This window comes from Phoxinus phoxinus (assembly GCF_949152265.1).
Source record: "Phoxinus phoxinus genome assembly, chromosome: 6".
Taxonomy (NCBI): domain Eukaryota; kingdom Metazoa; phylum Chordata; class Actinopteri; order Cypriniformes; family Leuciscidae; genus Phoxinus; species Phoxinus phoxinus.
Window position 1 is genome coordinate 43,727,195 of NC_136881.1, and position 23,433 is coordinate 43,750,627.

The 23,433-nt window shown below is 37.6% G+C and overlaps 2 protein-coding genes across 8 annotated transcripts; both read right to left on the reverse strand.

Annotated features, from left to right (window-relative positions):
* Positions 1 to 360: 360 nt before the first annotated feature.
* Positions 361 to 12,906, reverse strand: LOC307001052 (NACHT, LRR and PYD domains-containing protein 3-like). 3 transcript variants are annotated; one of them, XM_079617152.1, is made up of 11 exons: positions 12,828 to 12,906; positions 8,616 to 9,005; positions 8,235 to 8,395; positions 6,805 to 7,080; positions 6,598 to 6,660; positions 3,493 to 5,299; positions 2,698 to 2,871; positions 2,224 to 2,391; positions 1,286 to 1,459; positions 1,160 to 1,206; positions 361 to 1,072 (listed from the first exon to the last, which is right to left on the reverse strand). In XM_079617152.1, the coding sequence occupies exons 4-11, from the start codon at positions 7,058 to 7,060 to the stop codon at positions 534 to 536; spliced, it is 3,228 nt and encodes a 1,075-aa protein (XP_079473278.1). In that variant the 5' UTR covers positions 7,061 to 7,080; positions 8,235 to 8,395; positions 8,616 to 9,005; positions 12,828 to 12,906; the 3' UTR covers positions 361 to 533. The 3 variants fall into 3 exon arrangements, with proteins under 3 accessions (XP_079473278.1, XP_079473277.1, XP_079473279.1); XM_079617151.1 differs by lacking the exon at positions 12,828 to 12,906 and having other exon boundaries at positions 8,616 to 9,197; XM_079617153.1 differs by lacking the exons at positions 1,160 to 1,206; positions 12,828 to 12,906 and having other exon boundaries at positions 935 to 1,072; positions 8,616 to 9,197.
* A 431-nt stretch (positions 12,907 to 13,337) lies between these two features.
* Positions 13,338 to 22,267, reverse strand: LOC307001076 (uncharacterized protein). 5 transcript variants are annotated; one of them, XR_013798160.1, is made up of 6 exons: positions 22,088 to 22,267; positions 21,897 to 21,949; positions 21,368 to 21,535; positions 20,852 to 21,173; positions 15,452 to 17,564; positions 13,338 to 13,467 (listed from the first exon to the last, which is right to left on the reverse strand). XR_013798160.1 is itself a non-coding variant. In XM_079617213.1 (5 exons), exons 3-5 carry the CDS (start codon positions 21,533 to 21,535, stop codon positions 13,355 to 13,357), a joined length of 603 nt encoding a protein of 200 aa, XP_079473339.1. In that variant the 5' UTR covers positions 21,897 to 21,949; positions 22,088 to 22,267; the 3' UTR covers positions 13,340 to 13,354. The 5 variants fall into 5 exon arrangements, 2 of the variants coding, with proteins under 2 accessions (XP_079473339.1, XP_079473338.1); XR_013798159.1 differs by lacking the exon at positions 21,897 to 21,949; XM_079617213.1 differs by lacking the exon at positions 15,452 to 17,564 and having other exon boundaries at positions 13,340 to 13,467.
* Positions 22,268 to 23,433: the final 1,166 nt, after the last annotated feature.

The following is a 23,433-nucleotide window of genomic DNA, read 5'->3' on the forward strand; positions in this document are numbered from 1 at the left end:
TACCTTGTTTTTCTCTTCAGGCATCCCTCAGTGAGCGGCTCATTAGTGTAAGAAAAATACAGAAGTCAATCTCACAGACGAAAAGTTTATTGCAGCATTGACACAGTATTCAAAACATCTTAAATTCGACTGATCTAAACTAAATCCTTTTATCACGTTTTTTAAAAACAGTTCTTCACCATTAATGTAAATTAATCAATTAGTTTATGGGTGAAATAAAAATCTCTATGTGACCTGACCAAGCTCGGTAAGTTTTGCAAAATCTAAGAAAGACTAGACAACATATAAAAAATAAACAACATTATTGTTCGTTGATTGATGTACAAGCTAGTTATTATTGTAGTTTTATTGTATTTATTATTGTAATCCTTTTTGGAGTGAACAAGCATTTAATCATGAGTTCTGTCTGTTCTCATATAACTCTGTCCTCATTCATTCAATGTTCATCTCCAAGTATCTATGTTAGCATTGTTTTAACTGTTTAATATAGGGATGTTGTTTAATATAGGGATATGTATGTTGGGTGTGCTTCTCTAAGTTTTAATCTGACACAGAGACACTGAAGAGTTCAAATAAACCCTAAATCCAGCGTAAAGGGGTTCAGTGAATGTGGTGTAGAATGTGTGTAAGTGTGTGAGTGTGTGTGTTTCAGAGACACTGTAGAAGGACAGAGTGCCAGCCGACACATCCAGATAGACACCTACTCTATTGGAAAAGGGTGGAGGGGCTGGTATGGCAGTTCGCTTTTTAATGTGCCAGGCAGAGAATTTGTAATCAGAGCAGATCAGACTCCAGGAATTGTCATTGGATCCAAACCCAAAGACACTTCCACCTTTCCAGTTGACTCCTTTACATGACACTGATATATCGGCATTATATCCGCTCCATTCAGCCTCCCAGTAACAGCGTCCAGTCAACCTCTCCCCACACAGCACCTGTTCGCATTTCTTAAATCTCTCTGGATGATCAGGATACGGCTGATGACCATAAACATATGTGACTTTCCTGTTCTCATCAGACAGAATAAGAAGAGAGTGTGCCGTGTTTGGATCCAGTGTGAGATCACAGGCATCTGAACACAAGAAAAGAGAAACATCTATAACAACAGCACAACAATCACTCAGAGTGTGTGTGTGTGTGTGTGTGTATGCAGACATACACTTTCGTAGTCCTGCTGTCATCCTGATCTCTCCACCATGATCCACACTATAAACACACGTTAATGTAGATATATACATGCACACACACACACACGTTCAGTATGTCAGTATTATCTTTGGCATACTTGAGTATCTGCAGTGAGCACTTTGGATCCTTCAGTCTGTCAGACAGTAGCTTGACTCCTGCATCTCCTATGTGATTGTAGCTCAGATCCAGCTCTTGCAAGTATGAGGGGTTTGAATTCAGAGCTGAAGACACATAACCACAGCCTTCCTCTGTCACCATACAGCCAGACAACCTATAGAAACACAGACACACAGAGAGAGAGAGAGAGAGTCAGGTAATCTAAAAAGTGCTTCCCAAACAGTGAACTGTTTATGTCTATGCCTTGTGTTACAGATTGTGTTACAAACATGGATGTTGAGGGATTTATTGTGGACATTTATAATCAGATATTATTTGCACTAAAAAGCCATAGACATGGAGATGAAAGGTGATTATAGCAAACATTGTATATTATCAGCAAACATTGCCAGCAAATTACAATTTCACTTAAACAGCTTTAGCTATAATAAGTTATGTATATGGGGAGGAAAAAAAGACTATTATTTAACCAAATGCTTAAATATTATATTACACTGCAAATAAATATAAAAAACAGGATGCCTTTTATTTTGAAGAAAATCACTAAATCTAATATAGTCATTGCTGCAAATGTACAGAATTATTTGAGTAATTTTCTAAAAACGGGGGCAGTAGAGAGCAGTGTTAAGCACACACCAACTACACCAGTTTTTCCCAAAATATACAGACCAGTTAAAGTAACACTATGGAACTTTTCTTTTGCGGTCTCCCTACAGGTTGGAAGCGGAATTGTCTCATTAGAACCACAGAAACGCGACCCGATCTGGCAATCTTACATAGCATTGTTATAGCAGATAAAGGACCGCAAAGCGGAGGCATAAGTGCCTTTCACCCTGTTACGACTTGATGAACCACTGAAACGATTTTGGAAACATTATTTGAAGGTAAAAAAATCTTCCTTAGTGTTGCTTTAAATACCTCAGTATGTGCAGCTGACAGCTCTTCAGTCCACCAGACAGCAGCTTCACTCCTGAATCCCGCAGGTCATTGTTACTCAGATCCAGCTCTCTTAGGACACAGTTTGAGGATTGGAGAGCTGATGACACACTCTCACAGCACCGAGTAGTAAGATTACAACATGGTAATCTAATATAAAAAATAAAACAAAGTAGTGTATCCTGAATCATTGGCAAATTTGAAGTAAACAGACAATAATATCTCCTCATTTGAGTTTTGCGTTTCCATTTTCTTCCTAAATTTCTATGACTCCTGATATACACATAATACAAACCCACACAGAAAAAAAAGAAATTATGATTGTAATTAATCAATGGGGTTGTTCTGTTATAAAATACAGTTATATACTGACTTTTCACTGAGCCAACAATCCCATGTATCCACACTGTCCCATCTCACATAATAAATTAATTTACACTCCAATCAATATCAAACCTTAGTATGTGCAGCTGACAGTTCGGGCTCTTCAGTCCATCAGAGAACAGCTTCACTCCTGAATCTTTCAGGTCATTGTTACTCAGATCAAGCTCTCTAAGGACACAGTTTGAGGATTGTAGAGCTGATGACAAACCCTCACAACACTGAGCAGTGAGATTACAGGACTGTAAACTGGAAAACAAAATTGTTATCAGTGTTGGCCAGATACCATAATATTTCAAATTTACACAAATGTATAATTTATACTTTAATAAAATTGGAAAGTATACTTATCACTTAATTAAACATCACTCTTTATGTGACAAAATCAAGAAGGGAAGTTTATTCAATATTTTATATACCAAGCAATGTGGTGATATTTATGATACAATTAAAAATAATTAAATTATTTAAAAAAGTGAGAACTTGCCAGATAATAGAGATCCAAAACAATTTAATATCACAGACAAATAATTTACATTTATGAATTACTGTAGGCCCAGTCCTGTTCCAGGAGATCTACCATTCTGTAAAAAATGGTAAGTTCAAGTTCAACCACCTCTGAACCAGCTAATTAATATCTTTCAAAACAACTGTCAGTAACTATTAACAGTTTTATGATATACTAATGTTTCTAGAAATTGTTGTAACTGAACTATGCAGCAAGGTAGATACAAACAGAAAAAGTGAGGTAGATCTCTGGGAAGAGTATTTGGCATCCTTGGTCTACAGTTTAGCCCATGTCACCCTGTAAATTTAGACCAAATATAACAACTAACCATGTATGTAAATAAATTTAAAGATGACTCTTACAGTGCTCGTCTAGTGTTTTTGATCACTGGTAGCAGTCTCATTGATGCTTCATCAGATCTTCTGTATTTATGCAGTTCAAACAACTCTTGAGTCTCTTCTGAAATCAGGAGCAGAAACACCAGAGCTGCCCATTGAGAAGAGGTGAGATTTGCTGAAAGATTTCCTGAGCTCAGATGAATCTGGATGTCCTCCGCAAAGTCATCTTTCAATTCACTCAGACAGTAAAATAGGTTGATAGTTCTCTCTACCTTTTTTTCCTTCTCTATTTTCTTTTTTATATAATCAGCAACATCTTTGACATTCTTGGTTTTCAGTTTCAGTCTGGGCAGCAGTTCCTTCAGGTCACTCTGAATGGACTCCAGTGAGAGACCCAGCAGGAACCGGAGGAAAAGGTCCAGGTGTCCATTCTTGCTCTGCAAAGCCTTGTTGATCGCAGCCTTATGAAAGTCAAATAATGACTTTTTGAAGATACCCCATTTTAGTTTTTCTGTCCAAGATTGAAGAAATACAAATGTTCTTCCAAAACATTTGTATCTGAAAAACACGTAGAGAGCAGCAAGGAACTCCTGAACACTGAGATGTACAAAGCTGTAAACACTTCTCATTGAAAAAGCCTTTTCTTTCTGAAAGATCTGAGTGCATAACCCAGAGTACACTGACCCTTCACTGACATCTAGCCCGCACTCCTCGAGATCTTCTTTGTAGAAAATAAGATTACCTTTCTGTAGCTGTTTAAAGGCCAGTTTCCCAAGTTTCAGAATAACCTGATCAAAAGACTTGGCTTTGGAATTAAGTTTAGGATCATCACAGTATGTTTTCATCTTTTGCTTTTGAGAAAGTAAGAAGTTTGTGTACATCGCAGTGAGAGTTGTTGGTATTTTGTCATTGCCCTCTTGAGTCAGTAGAGGCTGAAGAACAGTGAGACAGATCCAGCAGAAGACAGGGATGTGGCACATAATGTACAGGCTCCTGGATTTCCTGATGTGACAGATGATGTTTCCTGCAATCCGAGGACTGTTTTTGATGAAGTATTGCTCTTTTTGCTCATCATTGAATCCTCGCACCTCTGTCACCTGATCAATGTAGTCTCGGGGTATCAGACCGGCTGCTGCTGGTCTGGATGTGATCCAGATGAGAGCAGAGGGAAACAGATGTGTTTTGATCAGGTTTGTAACAATTTTACTCACTGTTGTTTTTACATGCACATCTGTAAATGCATCACTCTCATTAAATCTCAAAGGGAAATTACATTCATCCAGCCCATCAAAGATGAACAGGACCTTACAGTCACCATCAGGAAGAGAGGGCAGTTCTTCGGGACCACTAAAGAAGCATTCTTGAAGCAGATCCATGAGACTGCAGTTCTTTGTAATCATATTCAATTTACGGAATGGGAGAGGAAATACGAAGAGAATATTGTGATTTTCATTTCCTTCAGCCCAGCCAAGAATGAATTTATTGACAGAGACAGTTTTTCCCACCCCTGCGATTCCCATCGTCAGCACTTTTTTGTTTTGTTGACCCATATGTTCTTTGAATATGTCATTGCACTGGATCGCTGAGTCCTTCGCAGTAAATCGGCTGACATTTAGTTCAATCCGTCTCACCTCATGGTCTATCATTATTCCTCCAGTTTCATTCTCCACCACATATAGATCAGTGTAAATATCATTCAGGTACTGCCGATGACCGGTCTTAGAATTACCAACCAATATCCGCTTGTATTCCTCTTGTAATTTGTTCTTCAGTCTGTGGCTGATCTTTCTGTAATAATGAAGATCAGCTTTACTGTCCTCTGCAGTTGAACCTTTGAGAAAGAAAAAACAAAATAAAGCAAAGAGCTAAAAATGGATATATACTGAGTTTAGAACTATGAACTGTTTGGATTGAAATCAGTTTGTTTATAAATTTGGTATTTTATTAACAATTTATTTTTATACTATATTATTAATTGTTACCTGACCTATGATATCCTTCTAAAATAAATTAACATACAAACACACTTATAATAAGTATGTGTGGTACATGTGCATTTCAGTACTGCTGTATTACTGCATCCTATTTACCACAATTAATCATACTTGCATATTTAGTGAATGTACTGCAACACTAAATGCATTTACATGCTCAATCTTACACTGATTATGCGTAATAAACAGACAACGCTTAATGTCATGCATTTGCTTTGGCTAATGACCACATAGTATAAATCTCTTTGACATACAACAGTAATTTACCTAGCTCAAGAACTGAAGAACATTTCTGTTTCCGTTCTTTTCGCACAAGGAATTTTGTTCCTGTTCACCATTTTGTGGAGTATTTTTAACTCCTACTTAAATAAAGGAATTTAATTATTACTACTTTTGCAACTTATGATTGGTAAACGTGTGACACACAAACCAGTGAGAAAGAAGAAGAGCCAGCAGCCACCATGTTAAAAGAACGGTAAACTTACCAGCAGCACACCAGCTCCAGACAAACAATGACACTTAAAACTGTGATGTTACTACAGCTAACATTTACAACAACAGCCAGCATATCTTGGTTCTGTGAAACATAGCAAAACCAAGGTTAGCATCTGTATTCAGGCCTTCCCGCTTAGTTTTCTCCAGCGCTGGAAAGATACCTAAAGCGCTTGGATGATCAAAAATTTTTCCCAGTAATATTCCTCTGACATTTACTATTTTGTAATACATCTCAGCCATCTCTCTTTTCACAGTTTTTCTTCAAATCTCCCTCTTGCTCACTCCTCCTACCCCATCATGAATGGACACGCCCCCTACTGCTGATTGGCTACAAATTTTCATCCAAATTTTGCATCCCTACCAACAAGCACAGCAAACTTTGTACTCCTTTTTTAACTAATATTTGTATTTTTGATCATCTCTCTGATATTTCACAAACCATCCTACAAGACAAAAATATAGACTGTATTACTTCTATTTAACAAACAGGCCAAATATTTATGTGTGTGTGAACCTCTGTAATTGTTGTAAGCGTATTTTCTCTTACCTACGAAAAATAAAGACAATTTGACTAAAAAATTAATCAACCTCAATATGGGGTAAATAAATAATTAATGTACAGACAGTGGTCATTATTTACCCAAGATCTTTTTTGAAGCAGCTCCAACAGTGGCAGAAGCATTCATATTGCCCTCAGTCTGAACTGTGAAAGAGAGAGATGAAACAAAATTAAAATGCAGTAACATAAATTACACAAACACACTGGAAAAGCAAGAGTTTAAGCTGAAACCCATTTATTACTTTATTCTCTACATTTACACCATACACTTGTAAAGATTTTAGTTACCTTCATTGTGTTTGTTCTCTAACTGTTCAGCCAGAAGGTTTTGGTTCATCTTCCTAAGGATGTTCACTGTGATCTTCACAGCTTCTTCTTGTCTAAAACGTGCCACCATTTTGTCCACTGTGTTTAAGACATCAGTGTTCTCCATTTCAGAAGTTGAAACACACTCGTGATTCTTCAGGTACCACTGAAACAGCTTCAGATCATCTTTGACTAGTTCCTTCAGTGAGTTCACGAGCAGCTCCTTAACAGGCGCCATTGTCCTTCAATGATTCACTTCTGCAAGGCAAGAAAAAAAATCTTAACATGTGGATCTGTGTGCACAAATGTTATTTGGATTATAAAATGTCTGCCACAATGCATTCAGGTAATGAGTGATCGACAATGAGTGAAAAGGGAATGCTGTCCAGCAGTAAAACTAAGATTTTAGAGTTACATTTTATTTGGCCAACAAGCTTGAGTGTGGAGAAAAAGTGTAGTCAGATGTGCAATGTTGCTGTGGACAGATGTAATAATGAAGAACACATATATGATATAATGATGAAACATTGTTTCAATGAAATAAAGGATGCAATGTGTGTAATAATGAATAGATGACAGATACAGCATTCAGAGCTCAGTTCAGTCTGTTTTAAGAATAACAGACACACACACAACCAGTGCAGACACTCGTCTCACAGGAATTGGGACCAGCACTGATTGTTTTCAGCTAGACAAAATTAATTAGAAGGATTAAAATCGAAACAATTGAAACAAAAGGCTACTTTTGAGATGTAGCATGGAGAAAATGCATCTACTGCTGACTCGTGTGAAAAAGCGGCCATGCACGCTGAGTGTTTTGATGTCCATCTACTCTGTTTTTCATTCATTTTCCTTTGTGAACATGCACTAGATATTTCTAAAAACCCTTGGTAAGAATTTATTTTGTTTGCTACTTTGGCCGTTTCCCCTCCTGTCCATTCTCAGTCTTGTGTTTATATCCCACTGATTATTTAAAATAAAACTTGTTATCTTTTGTTAACTTGCTCAGGATGTTAGGTTATCTCTTTAATGACATCAATCTTAACTTGTAAAGTGTCCAAAGTCCATTCAGCACAACCTTTGTTGCCCATATAGGTACTCACACTAACACTCGTTTAGCATTTTTTACATTCTCAGATAAATATGAGTAAATACACAGGTTAAAAATAAGTCATGTAAAAAGCACACACAAAAAAAACATCACACCTCAGACGTAAAACACATGTCTATAAATCAGGGAGACTGAAGTGTCTTTCAGTGTTTGTTTGTTATTTAACAAAGATACTGACAAACCATAAACCAAAATCCAGCACAGAGGGGTTCAGTGAATGTGGTGTTGAATGTGTGTAAGTGTGTGTTTGTGTCTGAGATGATGTAGAAGGAAACATTGCACGACTAAACGTATTCCTTACCCGATGATTCCTCTGACATATCAGCCCGTCCCGCTCCATTCTTCCTAACTGTGAGCAGTCAGGTCATTGTTACTCAAGCCCAGCTCTCTCAGAAGAGTTTGAAGCAATGTACAGATTCAACAATTTCACAGGACTGATAAGTGTGTTTGTTGATGGACACTCTAAATGCAGGAATAAAAACAAATATTACAAATCAACTCAACGTATACTGGAAATTGTAATATATCATGTACGTACATTTTAGTTCAATTGAGAAACGCATTGATAATTCGATTAAACAACTGTTACTAGTGGAGAATGTCAAAAGAAATCTGCTAATTCTTGGTTCTCACTAAGAAAACCTAAAGAAAATGAATGTTTTTTATTTATTTGTGAACTCACCTTGAATAATGATGATATTTGTAGATGTTTCTAGCACCTCGTCTGAACTGTCACCTAGAGCAGAAGCTCCTTTCACTTCTGAATTTTCATAAAGTGCTTTTCATCTGAATTTCAGTTAAACCACACCCACTTTTGGAAAATGCCACCATTACATCACATGATCCAGTTAAATTACACACAGGTGAGCAAATGTCTTGGGGTATTTATGAACAGATTGTGTCCCAGTAATCCAGGGGTTTCAAACTGTTTCTGGATCCTCACCCGCACATTTGAAATGTTTTCCTTCTTAGACACACTGAGCTCAGGTCATGTCTACAAATAATGAGGTCATTCAGCCGGGTTCAATAAGAGAAACATCTGCAATGTTCAGTGCTGAGGACGATCCAGTCTCTGTGTGGAAACACATGCAGAAGTCAAAGTGTGAAGTTAACTTCTTCTCCATAGAAACGACACGCCCACATCGCCGTCCTGTTTACTGTTTCTCAGATAGTGAGCGAGTCTTCCAGCTTAGCAAGAAACAAACTGAAGGTTTAATATATGACGGGCACCAAAGAGGTAGGATTTCATTTTCTCTCTATTCCAATTGAGAAAGAAAAAAATATATTTAAAAAAAAAGTGATTGTTTTTTTTTTTTGCTTGAATTTATACATATACAGTACACAAAATACTCTGTATAACTGATTCAATCTTCATTTCTGCCGAATGCTCACAGTATTTAAAACAATGTGTTGCTTGTGGAATGTTTGAGTGACAACCAGAGAATCTTAAATTATGACCAAAAAACAAACAAACAGGGGACCATGTTACAGAAAGACCTTAAATTTGGAATCCTATCTTATTTGTTTGGTAACCATTGCAATTTCGGTTAGGACCTCATTTAGGACAAAAACTATTACAGAAAGACATTTCTAAAGTGCATTAGCTTACCTAAAATACGGATAGGACCAGGGTATTGCAGAAGCATCCTAACTTGACAAAAAAAAACTAAAAACTGTCTTAACTTTAGGACAACCTCAATGGTGTCCTAACTTCAAAATGATTTGAAAGCCTAATGTAAAAATCACATAATAGCCCTGTCTGAGAATTGCATTACATGTATTGATGATACAAGATAAAGAACAGAGACGTTTGATGGTGGAAAGACTTGATGGTGAGACACTTTGATGAGAAAACACTAATGAATAATTACAATTAATCCCATGAAATATAGTGATAGGCTTTGCTCTTTCTACAAAGCTTATCAAAACTCATCTTTCTGCAGCACTTATTAAAAGTACAACTATTATGTTTTTCCATTTTAATCTCTAGCGTTTACTTCACAGCTGATTAATTGCTTGGTAACAGACCAGAGAGTTGATTACCGAACTCGATGGAGCGGTTTAAGATTTCCTAACAATATGCTGACGTGGTAAAGTTGCTATACCTCTTCTCTTTCCAATTGGTGATATTTTAAACAAGATTAAGGAACAAAAAGAAAAAGATCACTTGAACACACAGCTAGTAAGAGACGAAGGGCTAAATGAGGCAGACAAACAGATTAATGACCATAATAATTATAATAATAATAATATATGAATGATTACTGCCTGTCTTGTTAGACTGATTGTTTTCTACATTGTAATGGAATTTTTCTTAGAAGCTTTAGGAATGTACATAGGCTAAAATAATTTAAACTCAATATTTCAGTATTATTTGGCAAGTCTGTGTGTAATAAGCAGGATAAAGTCACTCACTAGCTGCGTTTACATGGACACTTATAATCGGATTGACGGCCCGATTGAGCTCGATCCGAATGAAATTTCGATCGGATTGAAAGGGGTGTTTTATTCCTTTTGTAATCTGATCGAAAGAACATGTAAACACTTGATCGGATTGAAAACCGAAACTGAAAGGACTGCACATGTGCAATGACGTTAAATAGCGTAATGACGTAGGCTATGACGCGCACAACGAGCTGTTCTTCCTGTTGAATAAAGTGTCATATAAATGAGTGTCCCGTCATTCTAAATTCTCATTTCACTCAGCGTCTGTGAAGTGAAGCAGGACAGCGTCCCACCAGTCCTTGTTTCAGATTCTCATCCACAGACGACTGGCTTTGGCCGCGGGGAGGGCCATTTTTACTGTGTGATAAATATAAGCAGCACCGTAAAACGGTTCATATGCTCATTGTCTCCAATTCATGACCACATACGGATTAATATTACGTTTGCTGTTTAAAACAAATAAAGAACCAATAGAGGTTATGCGTGGTGTGCGCATGTCAAAAAATCTATTCCGATTAGAGACTTGTGACATAAACGCGCATATCAACCCGATTACTTTATTTATCGTTCATGTAAACACAGTGTTCGGATTCTTTAATCGTATTGATTTAATTCCGAATCCGATTGAACAAAAGGTGTCCATGTAAACGTATAGCTACTGTCTCAGTATGTAGACTTTAATGTAAAGTCAACGGCCTGACATGAGGCAGAATATCCCTGTCAGGGTTTATTTTGCAAACTGTCCTTATGCAGTGAAACTGGCAGGATTGTAAACTTTACAAATCAAATCCAAAACATTCAATGACCAACAACAGATCCATAGAGGATAAAGCAAATAGTTAATTGAAGGATCTAAGGATTCTCAATAGCGTTTTACTTCAAGAGAGCAACCATCTGTTTTGTTTTCTTTAATATATTGTTTCATTTTATAATCATTTATATAGTTGTAATTTGATTTATACTATACATGTTATTCATAATATACATATTATCCGTTTGTAATTTTTTTACTTTATATAACTTATTTTCCTTTCAATTGTTGTTTAATCTTATGATTGTGTGGTTTCAAGGGATGTTTGTCTTCTAGAGCAAGAGATAAAGTGTCTCCATTTCAAGGTTTTTAATGTCACAGGACGATGTTGAAGTCTTAGGCAGCTGGTAAAATTGTTGTGAAATTTGGCACACAGATAGAGGACAGTCTAAACATTAACCACAGCAGTTTTGGAGTCTCTAACTCAATCTCTCTAGCACCACCAAAGTTTAAATCATGTTTATGAAGATAACTTTAGAACTGTAAGGGCTAAAAAACAAAAAAGGTTCCTCTGATTCCTTGGCTCAAGTCGATCAAACTCCTTTTAGACTGTTCACAAATATCAAATCACATCTTCAGACCAAGCCGGAAAAAAAAAGAAAATAAACAACTCTCAGGCTGATAGAAGAAGAGTTGTGGGTGCCAGACAAGACTTGCTGTTAACAGGTTTTACTGGTTTCGGACACCAGACGAATCAGATCTGATGTTTCTGACATGGAAATCCATCCGATCTAACAAAATACTTAGCAATGCAGTGAAATATAAATAATCTAGTAAATGGAGACTATAAGATATATGTCTAAAAGCTTCACTTCTGTGTTCTTTTTATAATGTAAAAAAAGGCAAATTATTTTTAATAAGTATTCAATTGAAATATATTCCAATTGCTGTCCTCAATTCACTGTTCAAATATTGGTCAAAAAGTTTGCAATCGCAAAAAAAATATATAATTCAAATACAGCTTTACAGAATATACAAAGCATATGCACTATATATAGATATTTAAAGAAAGCCTATTTCTATGTAACTCTTATCTTGTATTTTAATAGATGTCTATATATTCCTCTCTCTTCCTAAGCTACAGGACCATGATGGACACATTAAATGAATTAGCCCACCTGAGAGACTCTGGGTTCGGCAAACCCTGGCCCAGACACGGACTCAATCTCCTCTACTGGTTTGCCAAAGACTGTGTTTCTTTTGGCAATGACAATGTCATGATCTCTGAATGTGACCCAGCCGATGGTGATTTCGGTTTTCACTATTTTGAGAACAGATATGACGATTATGGGGATAAACTTCTCCCAGACATAGATTTCCCTTACTATGTGGTTGGCAACCTAAATTCACCAGGAGCTGAAGAACTTCCTGGATACGTCTCAGAAGACAACTCTACTGACCAGCACAACAGCAACACAGACCGCATCATTGTCAGTCTCTACGATGAGGAGTGGTTTCATAGAGTTTATGTGACTCAACACCACGACCGCTCAAACTACGATCCAGACACCACTTACCGGATCTCCAGAGGCCTTCTCATGATCATCAGGAGGATGTGTTTAGATATGTTTCTGGAGAAGATGGATTATAATACATATATACAGCCTTTCTTACCAACACCTGTCTTCAATTACAGACCTCCATCTACAAACACAGTCAGACCAAATGTCACCGCGGTCACTCCATCATCCAGTGATTCAGATGACAGTGAGCCTCCTGAAACACAGAGAAATTACACCAAAACACAGATAGATGACAAGAAAACAGGTTATTACACAAACATACAGCCTGTCTTTCCAACACCTGGTGTCGATTACAGGCCTCAAACTACAAGTACAGTTAGTCCAGAATTCACTGCACTTCCTCCATCCTCCAGTGATCCAGCACACAAACAGCCTCCGGCAGCACAGGACAAAGACAACCAGAAGACAGGTTATTTACCAACTCCTGTCGTCAGGCCTCAAACTACAAACAAAGTCAGTCCAGAATTCACTGCGGTCACTATATCATCCAGTGATCCAGCACACAATGAGCCTCCGGCAACACAGAACAATGACACCATAATCCAGTTTGATGATGACACGTCCACACAACACCACTCCGAGAACTTACCCGAGAAGAAGGGATTATGCAAAAGATTCTGCACCATACTTTAAAGCGGACGATCATCTGCTCCTGCTCTCTAATGCTCCTGGGAAATTCATGCGATTCTTTACCACAGAATGTGCATTGCTGTGATTTTGGTTGGGCTCACTGGACAATTTGATATTTCCCTTGCCTACAAAGACAGAAACAAGAAATTAACTAACATTTTATCATACATTTTTATCAAGACTGATGGGTAATTAAATTAGGTCTCCTTCAGAACAGCAACATTTGTGTGTGAGCTTTAATGCCCATTCTTTTTCACCATATAAAAATGTATTAATTAATTGACAGACAGCAGCGGGAATATTAGGCTGCTGTCACTTTAAGACCTAAAGCACAGATTAAATATACTGATACACAAGTTTTCTTTCTCAACTGTTTATGTTCACTTAAGACACAACCAACATTGTTTATGAGGATCCTCGCCAAGACAGGCATTTTGACAACATCTGTGTGTATTTGGCGTTTAAGTGCAATACGCTGTAAAAAATAACTCAATGTTGTATTCGGCAGCTTTTTGCGAGTGCGCTTTGAATGTGAAGAGTGCACAGATAACTGTCTCTCAGAGAGCATGCGAGTATCGAATGATTTGATCTGATATTCTGACTATGTGGATTATTTTACTCATCTAACCTACATGCTACAGTGAATAAACATTTTCAGAATATTTCCAGCATTATAAGCGCAATACCTGCATAAAACTATGTGCAATAGACGCAATTCCAGGGCGAAATCAAGGCCCTGATTAAACATATATTCTATTATACAGATATTTGTGTAAATATTTTCCTTGGCTTTGTCAAAACTTTTTCAGGCCTGGAAATTGCGACCATGCAAACCCTGGTATTCAATCGAGGCCAAACCCTTAAAGGGATAGTTCACTTTAAAATTTAAATTCTGTCATCATTTACTCACCCTCAAGTTGTTTCAAACCTGTATTAATTTATTTCTTCTGCTGAACACAAAGAAAGATATTTTGAAGAATGTCAGTAACCAAACAGTAGACTGTACCCATTGACTTCCATAGTAGGAAAAAAAAATACTATGGAAGTCAATGGGTACAGACTACTGTTTGGTTACTGACATTCTTCAAAATATCTTTCTTTGTGTTCAGCAGAAGAAATAAATTAATACAGGTTTGAAACAACTTGAGGGTGAGTAAATGATGACAGAATTTAAATGTTAAAGTGAACTATCCCTTTAATATTACTTTGGTTAATCTTACATGAGGTACAGAGATTTCCTTACATAACTTTTAATCATGAAAGATACAATCTGTAAATTGGACATGTATACATATATGTGTGTGTAAACCAACAATTTTATTGTATGTATTAAAACAGACTCTTTACCTTTATTGCTACTTAATATATGATATGATGCTTTTTGACAGAGGGATTTGAGGAGGAGGAGAAAGTGATTGAATGTGAACATCACATCATGTAAACATAACACTCTTGGTAGAAGTCTCAGACTCAGATATATTGTCCTTTTTATCCTTGTATTTTTCTAGTTTAATCCACAAATGTGTAAAAACAACTTGATTAATGCCTTTCCGTAGTCAAGGTCGGTAGGCCTGCAAGAGTCCAGGAAAACTGCACTTGTCAAATGATTTCGTGCACTCCTTGTTTTCTACTGTAAATTAACTTGTGCATGTGTGTAAAATGCAGCGTGCAACAACTTACATTGACTCAGAAACTTAAGAGGTTTTGGCCTCATTTCCTCACCGTTCCCTTCCTCACTGACCTTGTGTGTTGATGTGTTAGTGCACACTTTTGAGGGTGTGTGGGACATCCGACTGTACTATATGTCTGTAGAAAACCTGATGTTATTCAATAAACACAGAATAAAAAACAGAATTCAAACAAAACCCCAAAGCTGACTAGCACCTCACAGAGACCAAATTAGAGTGCATTAAAAGAGGACGGTTAGACGGTTAATTTAGGCGTGTAAAACACCACTTCAGCTCGTGACCCGTAGAATATGAATAACTGAATATAAACAGCCCTCAAAATTGACCAAATCACTAATATAACGCTATAATTTAATATATTTTAGACCTGTTATAATCAGACAAGACCTGAGAATAAAGCTTTTAGCTCTTGTTTGTTTACCTGACAGACATGAGAATGACTTTATCCTTTCCACAGAATAATCCAGTCAAATGAGAGTCCAGTGCGAGTTGATGTCAGTGTATTGAACATCTCCCTCTAGTGGCGCACGCCATCATCACATTCTCAAGTAACGCAACACGCAGTTCACCTAAAGTTAACATTGTCATCATTAACTCACCCTCATGTTGTTTCAAACCTGTATGACTTTCTTTCTTCTGTGGAATATAAGTTCAGATATTTTGACATCGGCATCAGGACAATTGTGAAAACTATATTTATGCATTAGCTCTACTTCAAACACACTGTGGCCTCTAATAATGAGTAACACCAGACTTTTAACCAGTTACACTTTTACTCCAAAAATGAAAACATTTCCAAAGCATATGAGAAAAATGACAGGCACAAATAACACAACTTTGGTCTGTAATGCTGTACAAACAGTGAAATTACCCAGTGATGCTAGACCAAATATACACTAGAGGAACGTTACTCAGAAATCAAATTCAACTGTTGTATGATATAAGGTTTATGTCAGATTATGTCTTTAAATCGTCATTTTTATAATGATACTGTCATATACCACATGGCATGAATGATGAAATCAACTGAAGAAATAAAGCCTTTTTGACAGACCAAGGCATGAAAAGACATGATGATTCAGCAGCAGTTTGTTCTTTAGCATGTTTCTTCTGGTTGGTCATGAAAACTACCTACCTAAGAACTACATCTGACTTCAGCCACAGCCTCGAAATCAACTGCAAATAAAAGAAGACTTTGAGTCTGTGAAGATCTCAGCAGAGGAGGATTAAACAACTCCACAAACAGCATTACCAGCTTCACTTATTACTAACCAGACTGACTTTATTTCTGTCAGACGTCTACAAAAGTAGAATTATACAAAATCTTATTGAGAATGAACAGAGGTTTAGAATTGATTATTGAGTTATTGGGTGAATACTTCCACCAGCACTTAAAGTAACTATGAAAACGTTCCTCCAGTGGTAAAGCTCCTTACAATGATTCTGGAGCAGTTTGTTCTTTAGTGTGTTTCTTCTGGTGAGTCTGAAAACCCCCTAGATAAGTGAATCTCTCGTCGCAGATGGAGCAGTGGTAAGGCTTCTCTCCTGTATGAACTCGCTCATGAGTCTTCAGGACGTCTGATCGAGCAAACGTCTTGTCACACTGAGAACACTTATACGGTCTTTCTCCTGAATGAATCCGCTGGTGATTTTTTAAGGTACCATGTTTACTGAAACTCTTCCCACAAACGCCACAGTGATACGGTCTTTCTCCAGTGTGAACTCTCTGGTGAAGTCCAAAATGAGACGGACTAAAGAAGCTCTTCCCGCAGTAGGAGCACAGGTACGGTTTCTCTCCGGTGTGAGTCCTCTCATGGCAAATCAAATTCAATTTGTGACGGAATCGTTTATCGCAGTGTGAACACTGATACGGTTTCTCCCCAGAGTGTATTTTCTGGTGTGACTTTAGACAGGTTGAGTTTGTGAAGGTTTTTCCACATTCACTGCACTGGTACGGCCTCTCGTTGGTGTGAACGCGCACATGCTTCTTTAAATGGGATCCGTGGTTGTAACTCTTCTCGCACTGAGGACACTTGTACGGCCTTTCGCCCGTGTGAATTCGCTTATGAGCATCAAGATTCCCTTTGGTGCTGAAATACTTGTCGCACTCACTGCAGTGGAAAGTCTTTCCGCCAGTGTGGATTCGCTTGTGAGCATCAAGATTACTTTTGGAGCTGAAACGCTTGTCGCACTCACTGCAGTGGAAACGCTTTTTGCTGTGTGTCTTTACATGAGCAATTAGACTTGAAGAATGGAAAAAATCCTTCCCGCACTGTTCACAGTGAAACTCTTTCTTCTTGTGCTCTTTTGAATGAAGTCTCCTCTCTTTTGAGGTCGGAAAGCTGCACATATCTTGATAAGTGATATCTTGCAGGAGAAGTCTTTCTGTGCTGTGTGTGTTCTCTCATGTCTCGCTAAATGTCCCTGTGAGCTTAATGTTTTCCCACAGGTTACGCAGGAGAAACTCTTGACCTTCAGCTGATCTTTTGATGTCGAGGCTGTTTCTCCATCAGAAGATAAACCAGTGTCCTCATCTGAAAGTAACAAAAGGGTAATAAAATGTCTAATTTTAAAATGTACTCGAATAGAATAAGTGAATCATTCACTTGTCATATAAAAAATTCAGTATCTGTCTATCAGATACATAAAAGTACGATCCCCCTTAAACTTTAGGCGAGAGCGTGGTATATGTAAGAGAAATGTATCAGTGGATCTGAGAGTCCAAGAAGATGTTAGTAGCTAAGAAGTTCGGACAGATGGTACACCATTTAAACTTTAAAGGGGACATATCATGAAAATCTGACTTTTTCCGAGTTTAAGTGCTATAATCAGGTCCCCGGTGCATCTACCAACCCAGAAAACGTGAAAAGTGAAACCCAGTAACTTTGTTTTGGTAAGCCTTTCTCTGCAATCATGTTAAAAAATATTAGGAAGAGGATCTTATTATAATATTCGCAATAATAATACCGAATCTGCACGTTTCCACCCACGGCGCCGCCATTTAGGAAACGACAACAGTGTAACAAAGCAATGGCAAAAGTTCGAGCAAAGCATGTAAATGTTCTGTCGTTGCTGCAAAGACGAGCACTGAATACTATCTGACCGTCATATAAAGACCTCAGGAAACTGTGACAACTTGTGTATAAGTTAAACATGACGGTGCATGCAAGGTGATAAGATGAATCAATATAACTCCACAACAACTACACAAATGTATCCACTAATCATTCATAAACGTCTAAAAGTGAAACTCTGCCTGAGTCTCTCCGTAAGGCTGCACTCGCTCGCTACTGGTTATTCTGGGATTCTGGATAGGTGAGATTGGCCTGTTTTGTTATTGCCGGAGTTTCTGAAGCTCTTGTAAAGGCTCCGCCCTCTTCTGAACGGAGGCGGAGCTGCAGCTCATTTGCATTTAAAGGGATGCACAAAAACTACACGCTCTTGCTCACACCCAAAAAGGGGCAAATTTGACAAGCTATGACAAATGATCTGGGAGTATTTGAGCTGAAATTTCACAGACACATTCTGGGGACACCAGAGATTTATATTACATCTTGTGAAAAGGGGCATAATATGTCACCTTTAAAAACAATATATTTCCTCATGCTCCTCAATGGGATCATGAATAGATCAAATAAAATGGGTCCCAATAGGGTGCCTTGGGGTATCCCACATTCATACAATCCTCACCTTTACAGTCCTACCTGAGAGGGATGATGTGAGCCAATCTAAGGCAGTGCCCTTAATGCCGACTTCATCCCTTAGACATTTAAAAAGTATAGCGTGATCAACTGAGTTGTATGCGACACTAAGATCAAGTAGCATTACAACTGAAAGTGTTGTTTATATTCCACTATATTGAGTATGTCAGCTAAATTCACTGTTAGATTATTATATCGATTACACTAGCTTCTCTCGAAACACAGCATGCTGAGGACATCTGCTGGTTAAAGTTAATGCCACAAGAACAGCAAAAACATGTTCAAAGACGTTGTACACACTTTGGAACCGCAGCACGTGAGCTTAGAATAAACTGCATTTATCATGTTAAACAGAACCTTGGAATTTTATTATTATCATTGTAATAGGGGTGGGCGATATAGCCTCAAAATTATATCACGATATTTCAAGAATTTATGATGATATAGACATTGTTTTTTAGAACATTTTCTTACTACTTTTATCTCACCTAAATGTTTGCTCACTCGTTGCGTTTTTACAATGGGGTAATTTTGTTGTTAAGAGTTTACACAACACAAGGAAGCTTGATTTCAATCTTTGAATTAAACTGAAAAAAGTAGCAAAAATGTATACAAGTTATAATAAAGATACAAATAAAGAAAAAAGTAGTATTCAGTATTCAGTAGTAACACTAGTATTCAGAAATATACAGAAACTGAATAAAGTAGTCAAATGTAAAATAACACAGTCTTTTAGTTCTGATTCCTGACTAAATTAAATTCATAGGCTATTCATTCTCATTCCTTACAATTAAAGCGATCTTCTGTGGTTTCGACGACAACATTAATGACAGACATTAATGCTGTTAACCGATGACCGTTTGACCGATGGTTGACCGTATCAACTTTAACCGATCAAAAAAAAAAGTGATCTCTAAATTAGGATATTATAGACAGTGGACTAAACGCTACTACAGTTAGCCGTCTCATTCCAAGATCTTTTTGTGTGAAGTGAACAAATCCCTCACACTCAATTTTTCATAACTCGTCCGTTTGGATTAATAGACCAATAAAAACATTTGGCGCGAGGTCACAGCGTTTGGGTTCGCGCGCTCACAAGGTTTGCGAACAGTAAAGACTACAGCCTAACACACTCGAGGTTAGAGCCAGGGCAGACGACAGGAGGAAGCGTGCAGAGAAGAGTAGTGTGTGTGACCATTTCACCAACAAGAATGACAAATGTAAGTTGCAACTTGTGTTATACAGTGTGATGCTTAAATACAGCAGTAGCACATCATCTATGATGTATCACCTGAAAACACGACACCCGCAAGCCTCTTCTGAGCGGTCATTTATGAGCCGCGTCAATGTTTCAAATGAGCTGCTAACGCTAGACAAACGCCTTTATTTTCAACGCGATCACCTTGTACACAAACCATTTAGAAACGAAGGAGACATTTGTCCTCCGATTACATACAAGCTCCTCGCGCCGCATTTGCGGGACTCATGTTTCGCGCTGTAGGGGATTTTAAAAAAGTGACGTGAGTGGAAGGGCGCCGCCGGTGCTGTGTGTGTGTGTGTGTGTGTGTGTGAGCGGGATGGCGGCGCCGGGGTGTGTGTGTGTGTGTGAGTGGGAGGCAGAGCGGCAGAGAGATGCGACAGAGTTGTGAAATTGCAGGCGCGGCTCGAAATGGCTGTTATTTCAAATAGCGTAGCATATTTTAAACTAATTGGTTAACCGGTTTCAACCGGCTAATGAGGCTCGGTGGTCGGTCAATAATTTTTTTAGTTTTCGCCATCCCTAAATTTTACAATTTTGTAAAAATGTATACCGGTATTATCGTGGACGGTATGATATGGCACATCCCTACATCGTAATTCGATGAGTTACAACTCACTCAATTCGTTCAGCCTTACTATCGTCTGCCGCTATGCTCCCTATTATCTGAGATAATAATAATAAGTTTATTTTATATAGCGCCTTTCTCAAACCCAAGGTCGCTTTACATAGTTAAATGATCTGCTGTCAGACCTGATCAGGAGCATCAGAGACCAACAGCCAACATGAGTCTCTGCTGAATGACCAATGAATCACATTCAAGTGTCATGAAAAACTACAAAGGATCATGAAAGAAACACACCTGCAGGAATAAACTCTTCATCATCCTCATTATTCTGATCTTCATCTTCCTCCTCATGGCTCTGTTGTTGTTCCTCTGCTGTGGTTTCTTCTCCTCGTCTCTCGATCAGGTTCCTGCAGTCCTCCAGTTTGACGGAGCACATCTTCATCTGCTGTTCTCCAGCGTTACAGTCAGAGGTTTGATCAGCGGATCCATGATCCTGAGCGTCAGTATAACACAGTAAAGTGAGGCTGAGCTCTGAGTCCTGTGTGTCTCTGGATCTCCAGACTGAATCCTGAGCTTCTGTCCCATCAGTCACACACACTGAAACCTTCTCCAGATCCTGACAAACACATCATAGATCAACACAAATAAACAACAACCTGCTGATATTAGCCTCATTACTCAGTTATCTTATATCATAAGAAGTGAGAAGCTAACACAACTTTGGTTTGATTGAGATGCGCATAAGAAGTGAGAAGCTAACACAACTTTGGTTTAATTGAGCTGAAGGATGAAATGATGAGCTGCTCAAACCTCTCTGTTGGGTTTGTCTCCTCTTTCTCTCAGCTTTGCCTCCAGTGACGCCACCTCTTTCTTCAGCTGACAGATTTCAGTGATGAAATCCTCAATATCCAGCATGGACAGATCCGTTCCTACTGATTTACAGCAGATCACATCCATCTGCACTTCCATTGTCAACATCTGAAGACAAACACATCATCATTATTACAAGAAGAATTTAAAATAGACTCAAAAGATTATTTGCAAACGATTAGGTGTTTCTTAAACTATTGAAAAAATGGTTTTACCGTACTTTTACTCTTATTTTCTTCAAATATCACATACCTCATTTCATCTCAAAGACCGTTTTTCTTTATCATTTTCACACAATAAATACTTGAATTAAAGTGAATGGTTAAAATTTGTATAATAATGACAGTAGCTGTTGTTGACAACAAACTTTCTTTAATTGAATGTAAACTGGTAAAGTTCATTGCTGTCATATGACCACAATAATGTTGTTTAAAGTCGTCACAATTAGCCTAGTTTTACCATCATTTACCTTTACAATGGCTTGTTATGGTGTTTGATTGTTCCAGACAACTTTAATGCCACCTTTACAAAACAAAAACGTTTAAATCTAGTTATAAAAAGGTAACTTTAGAGACGAACAAAAGTGCCCAAGACAGCAAATATATATAAACAAGACTTTTGCTTTCGAACAGGATTACTATGATAAATAATAACATTTACCTTCAGCTGCTGATCTTTCTCAGATTTCTGCTCGTTTCTCCTTGAACTGTAAATCGTTTAAACTGTCCGGTTCTAAACATCCTCAAGCACACACTAATGTAAAATCACATCATGGATGTAAAACACGATAAACACACACGGGCTGAACATGTTTACTGACAGAACTACACTCGCGGGCTGTTCGCGGTTTCACACACAGCAACATGACGCACTTCCGCCTCCTGCTGGACTGGAGCGACACTACAGCTCGACATAGTCACTTGTTTTTCAGGACTGTGAATGATTAATGCAATGTATATTGTCCCAATAAGGTGGCATCCATTTAATAATTGTAATAAATATAATAATTTACACTCAATATATTATTGTTGCATAGGCCTACTGTTTTACAGTACTGAGGTGCATCTGCCTCTAATCACACTATAGGTATAAATAGCATCTAACTATTTATACTTATTGCAAAGAAAATAGATAATTTTACATAGTTTAGATATAATCTGTTGCTATTTTCACTTAGTGCAAAGTGAGTGCTGTCATTATTTACCCATTCCATTGATCACAAAGGCCTTCTGCAGATAATAAAAATATGCATATTACAGAAAATTACTAATACTATTTGCCAAAAATCACACTAAGCAACAATGTTCTTGTTCCGTGTTAAAAATAGCTGTAAACATATAAGCTTTATTTTCTGACTATGTTAAAAGCGAAGAGACATATGCATGAATGCTGATATTATAATAAGGCTTCACTAGCTCTGTAGTTAAACAAAATATTTTAGTTACAACATTAAAGTTAACATGACAGCGTTCTACATGTTCTTAATCAAAGTGTGAGTTTTTCCTCGGTCGGCTTTTGTGTCTTTGGGGAAATTAATCTTAAAATACATTAACACAAGTTGTGCTTTTCTCTCAAAATGCATGAAGTGTTCAAAGGAAAATCTACAGGTGAACATCCTCAATGGTTTGACGTACAGCAGATCTGATGTTTGATGTGTACATAGGCTGAAATTTCACAACACTGTTTTTGTGTGTACAGACATTCATTTGTTTACATATATGTGCTGTTGTAAAGGGAAAAGTTGTGTTTTTCTCTGAAAACAAAGTGGATAAACGTGGGCTGTTGCTGAGACCAAAAATAAAAAACAAATAAAAGAATAATATGTTCTGAAACATTCACACGCAAAGATGGAGGTCATGTGATCTGTAATTAGCTTTACACTAGAACACATCCAAGTCCAAAACCCATCGAGAGCACAACAAACATACAATGAGAAGAAACTCTTATTTCTCCATTAATGTACTGTGAATGCCTCGATCTGAAGTCCAGATCTCAAGCTGACTGAG

Bases quoted from the DNA above. Each gene is read 5' to 3' on its own strand.
- LOC307001052 (XM_079617152.1), bottom strand. From the start codon at position 7,060: ATGGCGCCTGTTAAGGAGCTGCTCGTGAACTCACTGAAGGAACTAGTC. The intron at 6,661-6,804 runs GTAACTAAAATC...TCTCTTTCACAG, and splicing joins AGAGAACAAACACAATGAAG to TTCAGACTGAGGGCAATATG. The intron at 1,460-2,223 runs GTATTTAAAGCA...GTGTTTCTATAG, and splicing joins TGTCAGCTGCACATACTGAG to GTTGTCTGGCTGTATGGTGA.
- LOC307001076 (XM_079617212.1), bottom strand. From the start codon at position 17,380: ATGTGCAGCTTTCCGACCTCAAAAGAGAGGAGACTTCATTCAAAAGAG.